At 36.8% G+C, this 16477-nt stretch overlaps 1 protein-coding gene across 1 annotated transcript in view; it reads right to left on the reverse strand.

Moving 5' to 3' along the window:
• Positions 1-2857: 2857 nt before the first annotated feature.
• The window catches only part of DPY19L1 (dpy-19 like C-mannosyltransferase 1), a 45174-nt gene continuing 31554 nt past the window's right edge, over positions 2858-16477 (reverse strand). The window contains exons 17-23 of the mRNA XM_041407919.1: positions 15868-15917; positions 15210-15234; positions 13458-13577; positions 7953-8127; positions 7060-7159; positions 5503-5628; positions 2858-4446 (exon numbers count right to left, since the gene is read on the reverse strand). Coding sequence (XP_041263853.1) covers positions 4290-4446; positions 5503-5628; positions 7060-7159; positions 7953-8127; positions 13458-13577; positions 15210-15234; positions 15868-15917 — 753 coding nt within the window. The 3' untranslated portion in view covers positions 2858-4289. The remainder of the gene's footprint in view (positions 4447-5502; positions 5629-7059; positions 7160-7952; positions 8128-13457; positions 13578-15209; positions 15235-15867; positions 15918-16477) is intronic.

Here is a 16477-nt window from a genome sequence, read left to right on the forward strand (position 1 = left end):
TCCAACTATAGATGCATTACATTTTAACATTCCAAATAAAAGCAAGACAGCAATTCATACACCACCATAAAGCTAATTTAGGAAAAAAAATAGGCGGCATCCTACTCTTGGCTATTTTCAGGCTTTGCAACGTTGCTGAAGCCAAGAAAAAAGCAGGTTTTTCAGAAATAGTAAACTACAAAAGCCAATACTTCAGAAGAGGCTAGGATTTATTTTGCAGAGCTCAGACAGAGATACCTACACCAAAACACTAACTGCCTGCAAATAATGTTTGCTAACAGCATCTCAAGACACTCCAGGGACTTGTAGCCAGAGAAGCTGAGCAACCGGTTGCTCAGTAACATGAAGATGATACTGCTCAGGTGCTCGAACACAGGGATTATTAGTAATGGAAGCAAGAATTTGGTGCACTGGCTTTGAAAAACAAGCTTGGTCAAGCCTAAAGAATGAACCAAAGTGATTTGTCTCCTTTCATGTAGACATTTAAAGGAGAGAGGTTTTCCGGTTGCAGGCTCAGTATCATCTTTAAATGCAATCTAGTCAGGGTTTTCATATTCTTCAGGCTAAAAACTGGACCTCATCCTTCCTACCAAGCAGGCAAAACAAATGCTGCTTGCACTCAAGACTCACTTTAGACATTAATAACCTTGACAGGGTGGAAGACTGGTCCTAAGGATCCTCCCTGAGTCCTCAGCCAGATATGAAATCAATATTATTCATTCACTCTGTGTTTTCTATCCATATCTCTTGATCTATTGGCAGTAAGTGTTCTATACATGCTGTAAGAGGAAGTAATAAAGTTGTTGAACTATTACATGATGAACCCACTCAAACAACTGATGCTTTCAGACATTATATGAATTACATCAATAATGGAAAATTACAGCATGAGATCAGGAACAAGCCAGTTTGCTGAGAAGGAGATTCTGCCTACCCCTGTAAATTCTCCAATTACTCTGTTCCAACCTAAAAGGTCATCTTAAAGCTCCACTACAAACAGTTCATCACAACACTTGACTTTGATTTTGTACTGAAACAGAAGTGCTTATATTGTACAGCTACAGCTGAGAACTTATTGTAGCACTGACAGGTTTCCCTACCCAAGCAAATTCTGCGCATCTGATCAGCTCTCATATTTAGAACTTCTGCATGCCATGCAGAAAAACAATGCTGATTTCTGACAACCCTGTGTTTATACTCTTCCTTATACATCTGTTTTTGCTAAAGGAGTTTTCTTCACTTGGAGCGAGTCCTGCGCTTTGGAACTCCATGTCTTAATCACAAAAATTCAAGAGTTTGATTCAAGTTCACTATTTCAACTGAACTACAAAAAAAGTCAAAAGAGCATTTTTTAAAAGGGTATATGAATAGAATGAAGTGCAGGGCAGTACTGAATAGGACTTAGCACCTTCATTTCACAAAGGTGCTTCATTTGGATTCCATACTGAATATTAAGCTTGCACAATTACCAGAAGTCTGATACTAAATTCTGTCCATTGTACTGAACAAATTGAATGCAAAGCAAGCAGTATTTCAGATTCCAACAAACATTTCAGGCAGATTGTCATAGTTTAACCTAAGCAAGCAGCCAAGCCCCACACAGGCACTCGCTCACTCCTTCACCAGCAGGATCAGGGAGAGAATCAGGACAGCAAAATCCAGAAAAGTTGTGGGCTGAGACACACAGTTTAAGAGAGAAAGCAAAAACTGCACACACAAGCAAAAACCAAAGAATTAATTTAGTGCTTCCCATGGGCAGGCAAGTGCTCATCCATCTCAGGGAGAGCAGGGCCACACCACCCACAGCAGTGACTTGGGAATACAAACACCATCCCTCCAAACATCCCTCCCTTCTTCCTCCCTTTCCCCACTATGTTATACACTGAACATGATGCCATGGTCTGCAATGTCCCTTTGGTCAGTCTGGGTCGCCTGTCCTGGCTGTGTCTCCTCCCCACCTCCCACGCACCCCCAACTTCCCACCCAGTCTGGCAGTACATCTTGGCTCTGCCAAAATACAGCTGGCAGTGAAAACCAGCACAATGAGCCAATATTACTAAAATGTAATGGAAACTGTCTTCAAGTATGGAAGTATTCCAGCTTTGTGCCTAAATTACTTCAAGGCCTTCATGTATTTAAAGCCAAACTTACTTGTGTTACACATTTATCAATTCAGATATTCCAAAGAGAGAAGCAACTTCAGTGAGAGCTAAGAAGCCTCCAACGTGTGTTTTCTGGCTGAGGTTGCAGTGATAAGCATAATGTTAACATGGTGCTCTTATGTGTTAAATGTTGTCATTTAAATAAAAATTCTTTCCTTTGAAACTGAGAGCAAATTACTGAGATGACAGGAAATTCATAACATAGGACACCTGATTCAAGAATTCATAAATTTCTTCCTCACAATCATATGTTGCATTTTTTACTCCATTTTTTTCATTACTAAATGTTATGACATTAATATCAAACAGATTAAAATAATTATTTGGGTTTCAGAACAGTTTAAAGAGAGGAACAGCATAATATCCCTGGAGATGAAAATTTGCAGTGTCTGGCCATGTGCTGAGTAACAGTCACCTCCTCAACAAGTGATGAACATTTTTACTACAGCACATCTTTGAACCTTAACTTTCAAATGTTTCATTCCACCAGTCTTTTCAAATATTCCTGTACTGATATTTTGAATAAAAAGGAAGCCAGAAAGAGGTGTGTGATTTTGGTTTAATCATCTGCAGCCCTTCTGTGCATTTTTTTAGTTGAAAGTTCAGCTTCAATCATATCTGCTGTGGTAACTGTGTTAAACTTCAGTTTAACAGACATAAGAGAAGCGTAACACCTACCAGAAACATGAGCACAATTTCCGTCTTTCTCTTTTTTATTTAACCACATAAGTACATGTCAACAGTTGGCATAAACTTCATAAAAATACAGTACCTTTTTGTGCCGAAACACTAGTCACAATGTTTATATAAAGCCTTTTTCCTGCTTCCTTGAATTCAATTAACATTTTAAAAAGTGACTTCCCAAAAGCCCTTTTTTTGTGAGTTTCCTTATAGAAATTTTTCCAAAATCTATTCTGTAAAAGTTAAAAAGCTAATGCATTTTCAGCCATTCTCCCTCACCCTCTCAATAAAACAGATTATAAAAAAATAAGATGTTTTAGAATACTGATCAGTTGTTATACTACTACTTTATCACAGGTTCCCATTTAATTGACACTGTTACAGGCGTGATGGATGGTGTCCCTACAACACCCAGGATCACCAGATGCTATTAGGGCTGAAAAGACCAGTCATACCAATAGACTGATGCGAACAAAAAAAAACGAGTTGAAACAAATCCAAACCATGAACGAGACACGGCGAAACATCAGACCTTAGCACTCTTATGATGCAGTAGAATCACAGTTACTGTGACAGCTCCCAATGGCAATAAACATACAAAAACTCTACCAAGTCAGTTAAACGACTAAAGGGTGTCCTCACACTGGGTATCTCGGAAAGTGAGCTCTCTAGTATCTAATTTTAATACTGGTGTGACATCAAGATGACAGAAAAACAGCAGAACCAGTCTAATAATGCTGGAGCAATTATACCCACACAACTGACTATACCCATAGCACAACTGGGATAAATTTCATTTTTCTTTAATGCTGATGAAAAAGTCCAGGCAGGATCTAATATATGGAGAAAGGAAAAAGGGCATTACATTTTGAAAGTAATTTCTTATCAAGTTAGGCGCTGAAGGTCTAGTTAAGGCAGTGAAGGATTTATTTTAGTATCTTTCTAAGGCTATGACAGATTTTTCCTGAATAAAGCATTTTCCCTTAAAAATTTAATGTATATTATGCCAGCTTATTCTGAATGCATAAGAATGCTAAAAACTCTTGGACACTGAGAAGCTAAACTATTGCTTACTGCAAATAATACCCTTATTAGTCTTCTTTTTTAATATCAATAGGATTCCAATAACATGCACCAAAAAAATGAAGTTTCAAGTCCACCTATGAACTTTTCCATAGCTACTTTTAGCTCTTTTTCGATCAGTGTTAAATAAAATGTGCAAACATATAATCATTTGCATAGCAAATCTCAAGGGACTGACCCTGAAATAGAAATCCAAACTGTTAGGTTTAAGATATTTCTATAATCAGAATTCACTTAAAATGGTAAAAAATAAAATACACATTTTTCCATTTTAAGTCTAGTAAAAAAGGTATTTCTGATTTAGAATTCTTACAGTTACTAGTTTAAAGATTTGAAAGACCGATGCTTCATTGCATTGAAATGTTATTCCTTTGGAATCTTCAAGACTCTGTAATTGCTGTTTTCAAATACTGTGATGAAATATGGCCTGGAATCCTTGCTCATAAGGGTACATAAAGGAATTTTTCCTCTATTAGCAGGATCTTCGACATCCCAAATTTCAGGCATACTGCAGCCAGGCCTAAAAAATAGGAATACGAAAAGAGAAATGAAAAAATGCCATAAAAAACTCATGAAGCTTCCTTCATAGTGCTCCATGAATACCTGATTGTGCCATCTGTATTTTTTAAGTTTGTCTTTATACTAGAAAAATTATCAGTTTACAAAACCAATAAATATAGTAGTAATTTAAAAATAGTATTGAGAATGTGTAAAATGCATCTGGCTTTTGTGGTTATGTAATTAATAAAGAATTAATTTGGAGGAGGAAGCACATAATGCAAATTATGCAACACATTATACATCACCAGAGACCCTTAAATCTTCCTATAAAATGGAGGATGATATACATATTGCTAACATTTCTAGAGAAAATTCAGGAAATAAAACACTTTAAAAAAGTAGTAATTCCTTCCTTTTTATAAAAGATCATAGCCAACATCAATTCCCTGTACAACTGCCTTTCGAAGTTATAATAACTTTGAATATTCTAATTTTATCAAAGATAATAGAAAGGAAGTTGAGCAGATAAATTTAATTTTATTCTAAATGAAAAAATAAAATCAAAAATCCAAATTAATTGTGCTCTGGAGGCCAGAAAGGGAAACCAAGGTGGGGGGGGGTGAGGGGGGAAGTAAAAGCATACCTCTTTCTGAAGAATATCTTAAATGCAACAAAATTTTTAGTGACTACTAGTGGTCATAACAATTTTGGTGCTCCAACTATCTTTTACTCCACACCTTTTATTAACACTAGGCTTTCATTATACACACACACCTGTTTTGCCATCAGAGAATAAGTGCTTCTTTCCTCTGTAATGACTTCTTTCCTTCAGTGTTTTACAGTGAAGTTTAAAAACCCATAGCACAAAGCTTTCCAGGATTACACAAAGAACACAGGGTTGCTAATGATGGTAAAGTCAAATATATCGGTTACTATATACACACGCTGGACAAAAATGTATTTTGGACACTTTTAATAAATAAACCACAAATCAACACTCCAAAACTTGGTATGAATCTTAGACTACATATTTCAGGGGTGTATAACTCTTGTGAGAAAGAGGGAGATTACTTACTTTTTTCTGCTTACACACAATGACTCTTCAAGGATGTAGTAATTCACTCCTAGTTTCATCAAATCTCTTTTTACTTGACTTGCAGGTTTTCGACTGTACATGGAATACACTACTTTAGTTCTGGCCCTTCAAAAATAAAAATCTAAGGGTTAGCTGCAATAGTGCATAAAAATGTAAGTTTTAACCTTAGACTGGAGAGAAAGGCTTTTTTATTTCACAAGGTAACATACTAAAGCAAAGTTTACATCAGTAATGCCATTTGATCACGTCTTCAGAAATATAATGATTCCAAGAACAAGTTACACAGCCCTTTGTTTTTTCTGTAGCAGGAGACAACTATGTAACAAGATCCATGGGTACTGTGATCTGGAAGTGTAAAGATGTCAAAGCAATGCATTCACTGTGTAATACTCAAGGCTAGAAACGACCTTGCTTGGATTGGGGTGATCAGGAGGAATCAATCCTGTGTCAAGTCTCTCCACAAAAGATCCCCATCACTGTGTGTCACTATGGTCACACCACCCTTGCTGGGACACTTTGAAATGCAGAGCATAAGACCTGGAATCCACCTACAGCCATCAAGCAAAATCAGCCCTCTGACACCATGATCCTGCTTTGGAAGTAGATGACCTTTAAGGTCCTTCCAAACCATGCCAGTCCATATCATATTCAGTAGTATTTTCCTCTGAATGTGCAAAGCACGATGTTCTTAAAGCCCATCCATCTTTTGACACTTAATACAGGTATCGCCCTACCTTATTTTTCCCAAACATGCCCTGTCTCATGATTTTGTAATTAGGACAAAATATTTCAGTTGACAGGGACCTACAGTGATCATCCAAGTCCCACTGTCTGACCAGTTCAGGGCTGACCAAAAGTTAAAGCCAGTTAATGCCAGACAGAGAACTAAGGGCATAAGGCACGTATAAGAAATCCCTGCCCTTTCTCTTTTATGCCCCTCTATCTTGCTGCCTTCTTGTTTGTTGGATTTCTTTCAAGCAGTCTCACCAAATTAACAAAAAAATGATGCTACATTATTAAATTTAGTAAAAGAAATTCATGACCTTTTCAGACAAATCAATTCAGGCAAATATCCTGATTTTGAAAATAACAAGAGTACAAATCTTACTAACTCCACCACAAAATTTCAGCTTCAATAATTAATCAATTATAACAAAAAATGACAGCCCATCACAGAAAGCTAACAGAAATAAATGCACTGGCTATCTTGGGAAAAAAGATATATATCTGTCTACAATGTCAGGAGTAACTAGAATAAAGAAAGGATATAATTGTACTGATGAAATCAAATTCCTTAATTCTGATTTTCTTGTATGTAAGTTCAAAGCCATATCTGTCCCTAGAGTGTATCCTTTCTGATGAACACAAATCCTCAAGAAATAAAGCATGCATTTTCAAGCTGACTGAAATAACAAATCCAGTTCTATGAGATTTTAACACATTTTACAATATAACACAATGCCATTCCTACTGTGTATTACAGACATTACGAGAATCAATAGCAGTAACAAATAAAACCTCAACTGCAACATTTACCTCAATCCTGCATCTTCATAGTGAGGATGATTTACAATAGGACGAAGTGTAGACAATTTAACACTTGCCATTGTAGGCATTGCTCCTGCAAAAACTGCATCTGAAATACACAATCAAAGGCATTTTTGAAATGAGGAAACAATCATTCCTCATTTTGAAATGAGAAATCAAACAATTAGAGAAGCAATTCAAATATCTGAACAGTAATCCTGTAGAAAAACCATGAAAAGGGTAGGGTACTCCTTTTTAAAAGGCCATATGTGACATCAACAGGAAATGCACAAAATCAGTGTTTTAGTTTGGGTTTTTTGTAACCTTGAACCCAATATAATCAATTAGATAACTAAGCATCTAAGAATGGAGATTTACTTAATACATCTTATTTTTCTTGAATGGGAAGAAAAACATACTTATTATAACAACTCTTTCATCAGTGTTAAAAGGGCAGTAAAATCTCAGTCCACCATGGCTTTAACATATATTCCCTTTAGAAAGGCAACTACCTTGTTTCCAACCGTTTTCTGACAGATTGTAGGAAAAGAAGGGGTGCAACCACAACACACATAGACATTTTTAATTCTCTTCTAGCAAAATGCTGATCATGTACCCATATACAGGACCAGCACCATTTACGTAAAAAACTATTTCAATTTGACTTGGCAAAGGTGTTTTTGTTGAAAACACTCCACCAGTGGTTAGAACCTCCAGAGCAGTAGCCAGGAGTCTTAACAAAGACAGATTTTGGAGCTTTTTTCACTAGACATAGCTTTTATGTGGACTAGTAGACATGCCAGAGCTACAGACAGTAGCAACACCTCTGCAGTCATTTGTGACAGGTTCCACGGTTCGACATCACAATAAATAGGGACATCCTACATTATTAAATAGTTCACCTTGTCTGGTATTGACTTGTATCCACTCTAGAAGTTCTTCCTGTGGCAAATTGCTAAATTCTCCCATGATGTTCCACTGAGTTCGAAGGTTTGCAGATCCCTCTATTGTCATCAATGCTAAAATAGCAAAGACCAATGTTTTGGGCTGGACTTTATAGAAGAGCCATCCAAACAACTGAAATGCAAGAATCAATTAATTCCTAGACAACAATTCTGTACTGTTGTATGCAGAACAATTAATTTTTATTTCTCTATGAGGAATCTAACATACATTGCACTATGAAACATCTCTGCTATTTCTTCTCCACTAAACTTCAGATAGTTCAGAAAATAATACTATATAATATATATACTGTATTTCAGAATGCAATTCCTAAGAATTACTCATGTTTAACAAATATTGCACATTACATTTGCAATTCTAAAGCAATAAAAAATAATTTAAAATAATTCACATTAATGTAAACTTTTAAAGCTGTATGTCAAGTCTCATATAAAAATCTGCAAGTAAAGATGATTCAATAAAGCTAACTGGACTTTTACAGTATTTTATCTCCTGTTTCCATCTAGAGTTTTTATCTGTAGTATACAGATTTAGAGATTGTACTGCAAACTTTTGAAACATGTAAGAAAGACAGACTTGGAGGATAGTAGGCTTAATGCTGCTTTTTACCCCTCTCCTTCCTTTCTTGAACTGGGGCTTGCATTGCTTCCTAAAGACAATTTGCTGGAGGCTCTAAGCAAATATTCATAAATATGTGAAAATGGCTAGTTAAAAAAGTAGTACTAAATTTGCTGTGTTGAAGCTTGATTTGAGCAGTAACACTTTACCACATCCATATTTGAACCATTAAATAACAAAGTATAAACAACACCTTTTTTTCCCAATTAGAAGGCTCCACACATCAAAAATATGAAATCCACACTAAATATTCATTCATAGTACTGTTACCTGGGTTGTTTTTTTTTTAATTAAAGCATGAAACAATAAAAGAAAGTCTCTCAGTAGAAGCTTCCACGAGGCCGACCACACCAATTAAGTAGTGTTTGTTATATTTCTTATAAACCAACCACAAACTACCTCAGATTATTAAAATTCTCCAGCCACCTCTCCAAAACTACAGTATACTCTACTCCCATCCATAAAGACTCATTAAACACTCTGAGAAGAACAGCAATACTATCCAGGGAAAGTAAATATCCCAAGCAGGCCTGACCACTGTGTGGATCTGGAAGGATGAAGGAAAATGAATTCATTTGTAGACTGCTCTACATGAGCAAACCTCCTTTTCACCAACAGCTGCAAAAATGTCACTTCATTGATATGTTAGAACTTTGACAGTTCCACAACGTTTAAAATCAAAGAAAATTACATTACTGTCACACTTTTATAAAGCCTCATTGATGTTCAAAGTCTCTGAATTTAGCATTATTTTGTTTACACAAGGAGCCTAGAATGATTGAATATATATGCAATGCAAAGGAAGCATTACTTTCATCAGATGTTGATCCTTAGGTTTTTTGTTGGTTTTTTTGGGTTTTTTTTTTTGTTTGTTTGGTTTTTTTTGGTTTTTTTTTTTTTTTAATCAATTCAAGGTTTTGGTTTGTTTTTCGTTTTTTGGTTATTTTCCCCAAATGAATACTTTAAGTATTTCTCCAGCTATTTTATTTTGTTTTCAAAATTTCCACTCAGGATAGCATAATTTCTCTTAACAGAAAGAGGAAATGTGTGGATGTAAATGGTGAAAAGTCTGAACAGTAACAACAGCAGATCTGAGCCTAACTTGAAGCACAAACAGTAAGTTATATGACAAAACTGAATCAATCCCTAATTTAATTACTCCTCTTTGTTCAACCTGAGAGAAGTAAAGGTTCTAATCACAGGTTTCTCATACTTAAAATGCAGCTGTACAGAAGAAGGGAGTTACTTGCTTTGCAAAGATGCAGCTACTTTATACTTTTATTTCATTAAAAATCCTTTCTTGAAAATGTGTTATGAAGTGAATTACTTTCAATAAAAATCAACATTAGGTCACTTCTTTTAACCAGAAAGCGTTCCAGACAATGAAAATACTCTTTATTAGAAAAAGGACATTATAATTTTTATTGCCCATCAGCTGCCACAAGCTGCTGGTAATGGAAAAATGGAAAGTGCAAGAATTCATGCAATGGGCTGAAACAACACAACATACAACATTTCTTTTCCATGTGCAAGCAGTAATTTTTGGCCTCAAAACAAATTCGATATACTAACATACCACTGCAGCTAAGCTTTCATGGTCTGCTAGATGAAAGGATAGTATTGACCTCAATTGCAATAACTGCCTATCTTAAATTTGCTTAATTTTGTCTTGCATCTGTAAAACCAAATTGTCACTTATTAACTTATGTTCATTCAAACATCTAAAACTTTATCCAGTGATGAAGTGTACTGAGTGTTAATCAATCCTTTTGTCACAAGTTCCATCTTCCTCCATCCAAGAAATTCTGGATCAGTATTGCACATACAATCAGATTTTTCAGCCTCAAAAAACTACTTCTCCTTTGCTGCCAGTAGGACAGAAAAAGCTCATTAAAAAACACTTGATATTTTCCTAGCCCTACAAAAACAAGCAAACCAACCAAAACAAGAACAAAAAAAAAAAAGTTCTCTTATTGTTTGCTTAAGCCTTAGAAGTGATCTGCCCAATGGTGGCTCAACAGACTTATGGGGCAGTGTTTCTCTACTTTGCTGAAGCCAGCCCTGTATTGCTTGGAAGATTATCAGCCTCCCTCTACTAAAGCAAGCACACATCTGTCAGACCAGAAAAAAAATCCAGCTTGTCTTCTACAGCTGTCAATCACCACCAACCTGGGGAACAGCTGGACAGGCAAAAGAACCTTCACTAATAATAGGACAAGGAAATGGATTTTATTTTCCTTTATGCTGTTCACCTAAAGTTGGATTCACTTGAACACTTCTCAGGCCCAAGCCAGGGCCAGGATATTCCCAGGCTGTATTATGTAGTGCTGCTGGTCATTTATCCCTTTCTGCACAAAATAAATGTCTGACCTGCAGAAATCTGAAGCCCTTCCCTAGCACTCATGACCTGTTTCTTTCAAACCAACTATGCCTCCGTGATGCTGCAATGAAGGAAGGAAAAGTCACTGGACCAGAGTCACCTGATCCAACAGGGCAGCTCCCAGAATAGGTTATCATCTGCAACTGCAGCTCCCTGAAAAGATCACTGTCACTCTACAACAGTGAACAGCAGAACAATTAAAGGGTCAAAATGCAGTTGGAAGCAGCAGATAAAAAATATTGACAAAATACTGTCTTCCCTTCCAATATTTACACACTTATGACGTGTGGCACCCTCTAAGATCCAACAGGCAACAATGATGAAAAGCATTCACTAACTGGCCTGATGATCTCAGCTGCAGTACTAAACAATCACAACACACACAACAATCCAGGAAAAATTACTGAAATGCTTATAAATTAATCAGGTGCTTTAAAAAAAAAAGTCACCATGCAGCTAAAAAAAATCACAAAATACATAAATACTTTTAGTATTGAACTTCACTACAAAACTCTACTACTACTACCAACACCACAACCAACAGGGCAGAAAAACCCATCAAGAAATACACAGTTAAAGAAAGAACTAAGAACAAATCAACTTGGACAGCATTAATTTAAATCATAATTGTTATTTAGAAATTGCATGCTAAAAGAACATTTTTTCATTTTTTCTGACTTCTGAAAAGCAGCTTAATTTCAAATTACTCAGAAACACCTTATGAAAGTTCACTTAGAAAAACAACCAGTGCAACTGCTATTACTTGAACAACCAGACCACCTAGGAGGATGCCAGAATTTCAAGAACAACTAAGAGCTGCAAAACTGAACACCTGTGAATGTTCCAGAATAGCAAGCATGTAGAGGGAATTCCTAAGTCCCAATACTCAATTACAAGGTGGCTAAAGAAAGAGGTTTTTGACAATTTCTTAGCATTTTATATTTTAACTGTAGAGATTCATTTGATGTTGGCAAACACTTGACACTTTCACCTATACCAAGTACATCAGGCATCAAGAAAGGGATGAGCACATTTAAGCAAACTGATACTGTGCAATCTGTCCAGTGTTATGAAGAACTACCCTTCTCTAAAAATCATTTAGGAAGCAGTTCAGTTTTCTGGGAAACAATTATTTGTTCAGCTGGCCTAACATGAGATAGCATTCTCCTCTCTGCATAAATCTGTCTCATTCACTCATCTTCCAGTTGTTTGACAGGGGTATCAGCTGCTCCACAGGCAGAACTGCCTTCACCACAGCACCCTAATTCTCCTTTAGACACTTTCTACAAAACCACAGTGCAGTGCAGGATGATAGGAACCTCTGAAGATCCAGCCCTGCTGCTTTGAGCATGGTCACCCAGAGCAAAGTGCCCCTGGTCCATGTCCAGACAGCTTCTGAGTACCTCCAAGGATGGACACTCCACCACGTCCCTGGGCAATCTGTGCCAATGCTTTTCACCCTCCCAGTGGAAAAGTTTCCCCATGTTCAGAGGGAACTGCCTGCGTTTCAGCATGTGCCCATCGCCTCTGGTCCTGTCACTGGGCACCAGGTGACAGACCGTGCGGTTCCTCCCAGCTCTGCACCATCAGCAAACGTGCTGAGGGTACACTCTGCCCCACCATCAGTCCATTAACAAAAACATTGAGCAGCCTTGGACCCAGCACTGGCCCCTCAAATTACTGGCCTTCAACCAGACTTGGCACCACTGATCTCTGGGCCCAGCTGTTCAGACATTTTTCAATCCACCTTTCCTGCCTGCTTCCCAGACAAAGGACCACTTACCCTACTTTTGCATGTTCAAAGCTTCCAAAATAGCTATTTAAATAGAGATTTAATCACATTCACTTCTCAGAAACACAGATAATGAAACACAGAAAGTCTATTCTAAGACCTTTTCTATCTGGAGGAAATCTAGTAACATTTGATGTTACAGATTATTCAAAGTAGGACGATTAAGCCTGAGTTAGGCATATGAGTTTTGATTTTTATGACTGAAATGTTTTCAACATGCAAGACTTCAAACGAGACTTCTAGAAAGAATTAATAGGCAAGAAATATGCAAGGCAATAAGCTCTGAAGAGCTGTGAAAACACAGTGTAAACAAAGACAAACACTGGATAAAATTAATAGTCAATAAAAACTAGCAGTGGCACAGAGGTGTGCAAACACAGTAAAATCTAAGATATGTCCCCCTGTGCTCAAGCTTGATACACAGCATGTTAACTCGTATAATAATGCAGTTGGACAAGTTGCATAAAGCAAGCCTTTTGCTTTATTTGGGAAGTGGGGAGAATGGAACCATTTTTGACAGGCAATATAATCTATTTATTTTTAGCTGGTACCCTCAGATTCAGCAACTACACACAAAGAAATATGCTTTAGGACAAATATCTGTGTAATAATCTAAGTACTGAGGCAGCTACAGGATAAAAGAGACCTTACCTGTTTTGAACACACCAAGGAAGCCATAATACACAGATGAGGTGTTAAAAACAGCTTTAGTCTCATGATTAAAATCGCTAGGACACTGTATGCCAAGAGCTGCAATGCATGGAATACCAGCTGAAAAGAAAAAAAGAAACCACAAGATGCAGAAGCAAATTTGCATACTTTTCATTTCTGCCTTAAACACACAATTTCATTTTCAGTATAGCTTAAATGATGAGCTTGTCTGAAAGAGTCCAAGTCAAAGTAAAGATATCCATATTTCAGATGGTGACAATGACTTTCTGTTATCTTTTATCTAAAGTGCATGTAGTATGCTAATAAATGGAATAACAGGAAGGAGAAACATTATCAATAAAAGAAAAAAGAGCTAGAGAAACAGCTAGCTATTTAAAAAATCCTCAGCCATTAACAGGCTTAACTTAGACAACAACAGAATATGTAAAACTTCTTGTATAACCTCATCATACAAGAGATTAAGAGACCTCTTAGAAGTTAAGAGACCCTGCTTTTTAGTGCCCAAAATACACAAGTATGGAGTAAGAGAAGAAAATAAGATCATCCTTGATAATGACACAATGAGAGGCAGCTTGCTTTAGTATTCTAAAAAGTATCAGATATGTCACTCATTGCTCCTAACATTAATTTATGTTACTTGTCAAAGTGCTGTGCTAAACCAGAGGCATTTTTGCAATCAGTACTTTTATCTGATTATCATAGAATCATTTAGGTTTGAAAAAGCCTCTAAGGTCAAGTCCACTCATTAATCTAACACTGCCAAGTCCACTGCTAAACCATGACCTCAGTGCCACATCTACATGTCTTCAAATGCCTTCAGGGATGGTGACTTAACTCCTTCCCTGGGCAGCCTATCCCACTGCTTGATAACTCATTCAGGTGTTTTTCCTAATACCGAATCTAAACCTCCTCTAAGGCAACTTGAGGTTAAACCGTGACAGACATCTACCAACTCTCTGGGCCACGTGATCCCAGCGTTTCACCACTCTCATTGTAGTAAGATTTCTTCCCTATAGCTTGCCTAAATCTACCCGATTCCAGTTCTAAGTCATTATTCCTTGTCCTAATGAAACAGGCCCTGCTAAAAAGCTGTCCTTGTCTTTCTTATAAGCCCCCTTTAAGCAATGAAAGGCCCCATTAAAGTCTCCCTGCAGCCTTCTCTTCTCCAGGCTGAAAAACCCCAACTCTCTCAGCCTGTCTTCACAGGAGAGGTGTTCTATCCCTCTGTTTTTGTGGACCTCTACTGGACCTACTCTAACAGGTCCACGATCTTCCTGTGCAGAGGGCTCCAGAGGGGGACACACTACGTTGCTTTGCAGTTTTACTAGAAAGAACCATGTGCTACAACAATCATTATGGCATATCTCAAAATAGAATTTGAACATTACATGTCATGTGAAACCCCAGTAAAGGAACCAATCTCCTTCCCAGTCTCCATGTGGAAAACAAAAGGTCCAGCCTAGCTTCAGTGTCTTTTGGAACAGCTACAGTAAAAGCCCAAGATTCCTCTCTTGCAGAAACACCCCCATTAGCCAGTATATTCCCCTGTTCAACATTTCAGAGTTATTCTGGTGACATACCAGATCCAACTTAAGGTGAGGGAAATAATGATGCAAATACTTAGATGCAAATAAACCACCTGTATCAGCATCAGTCTCTTGCAACCTGCATTTCAATACTGAGTATTTGCATTAACCATTGGAATAAAATTGTGCAGAAAAAGAATCTTACCTCACCATGGTTAAAACGTTCTTCTCTGAAAAAAATAACAACCCAAAACCCATCATTATTTATGTACTACAGAAGAAATGGTTTTATATTAAAATAATCTCTAATGGCATTAGACAATGCAACTAATCCAGTAGGCATGAATCAAATGTCAGAATTTTTTCCCCCCTCCATGCAAGTTTTGAAATAAATTGCAAATCTTAACTATCTTCCTCAATCCCTGTATCTCTTTGGAAATCTCAAGTATTGATTTTAGCACATTTTTTTAAAATTAATTCCATGAGATGAAACTCTGGTATCTTTATAATCTGGAAGAAATTAATGGGGAAAAAAGAATTTACATTCACTATTTATAGTAAAAAAGCAAAAAAAGGACATAAATACTGCTTTAGGAAAAGAGCAGAAAAGTAAATCATTAAATATAAAGTCTAGGCATACATGGGTTAAGATGTGTAAAACATGTTTAGCAGATAACCTTCATTTTAGTTATAATACAAAAATACCATTTGCAATACATCCATTCAGTTACTGAACTGCACACTACTAACCTTTCAAAAAGGACTTACATAACATAGAATTCTGAATTTTGTAGCATATAGCAAGTCAAATGAACTTCCAGCACAAAATTCAGTTTTACATTAAAAAAGAAGGCAATACTTACTTTTCATATCGGCCTGTGTGAGATAAGGAACACAGAATATATTTAATTGCCTGAAGAAAATAAGAGACAACAAAAAGTATGAACACACTTTCATAAGCATTTTGAAGCATTTTCAACATTTGCTAAACTAAACTACACCTGAGTAATCTCTTTTTGAGATAATGATAAGATAAAAGACATGCAATGTTTTAGCCAGAACTTCTTTTAGAGGATGTTTAATTAGCCAGGCAGTTAGCAGTTATCCCATCTGTTCCTGTGCAAACTGTAAGTTGTTTTTACACAAATTATACATAATCAAATTTACAAAAACAGTTATAAACTCCAGTTATAGCATTCATCACCTAAATAACAGAAATTTCTTCTAAATGACTCAGGACTGGACCTTTGCAAAAATCTCTGTGATGAGAATACAGAATTTTAAATACATGTTCTTGAAAACCTGTGTTTTTCTGACTGTACTGGGTTTACATGTCAAGGTTTCAGTAGCAGGAACATTGCAGGGATGGCTTCTGTGGGAAGAGACCAGGGGCTGCCCCCATGGCAGAGAGAGCAGTTCCAAACAGCTTAAAACCACTGGCCAAAGCTGAACTCACCATTGACTGGCCCCTAT

This window comes from Onychostruthus taczanowskii, unplaced genomic scaffold (genome assembly GCF_017590055.1).
Source record: "Onychostruthus taczanowskii isolate IOZ18803 unplaced genomic scaffold, ASM1759005v1 scaffold28, whole genome shotgun sequence".
Taxonomy (NCBI): domain Eukaryota; kingdom Metazoa; phylum Chordata; class Aves; order Passeriformes; family Passeridae; genus Onychostruthus; species Onychostruthus taczanowskii.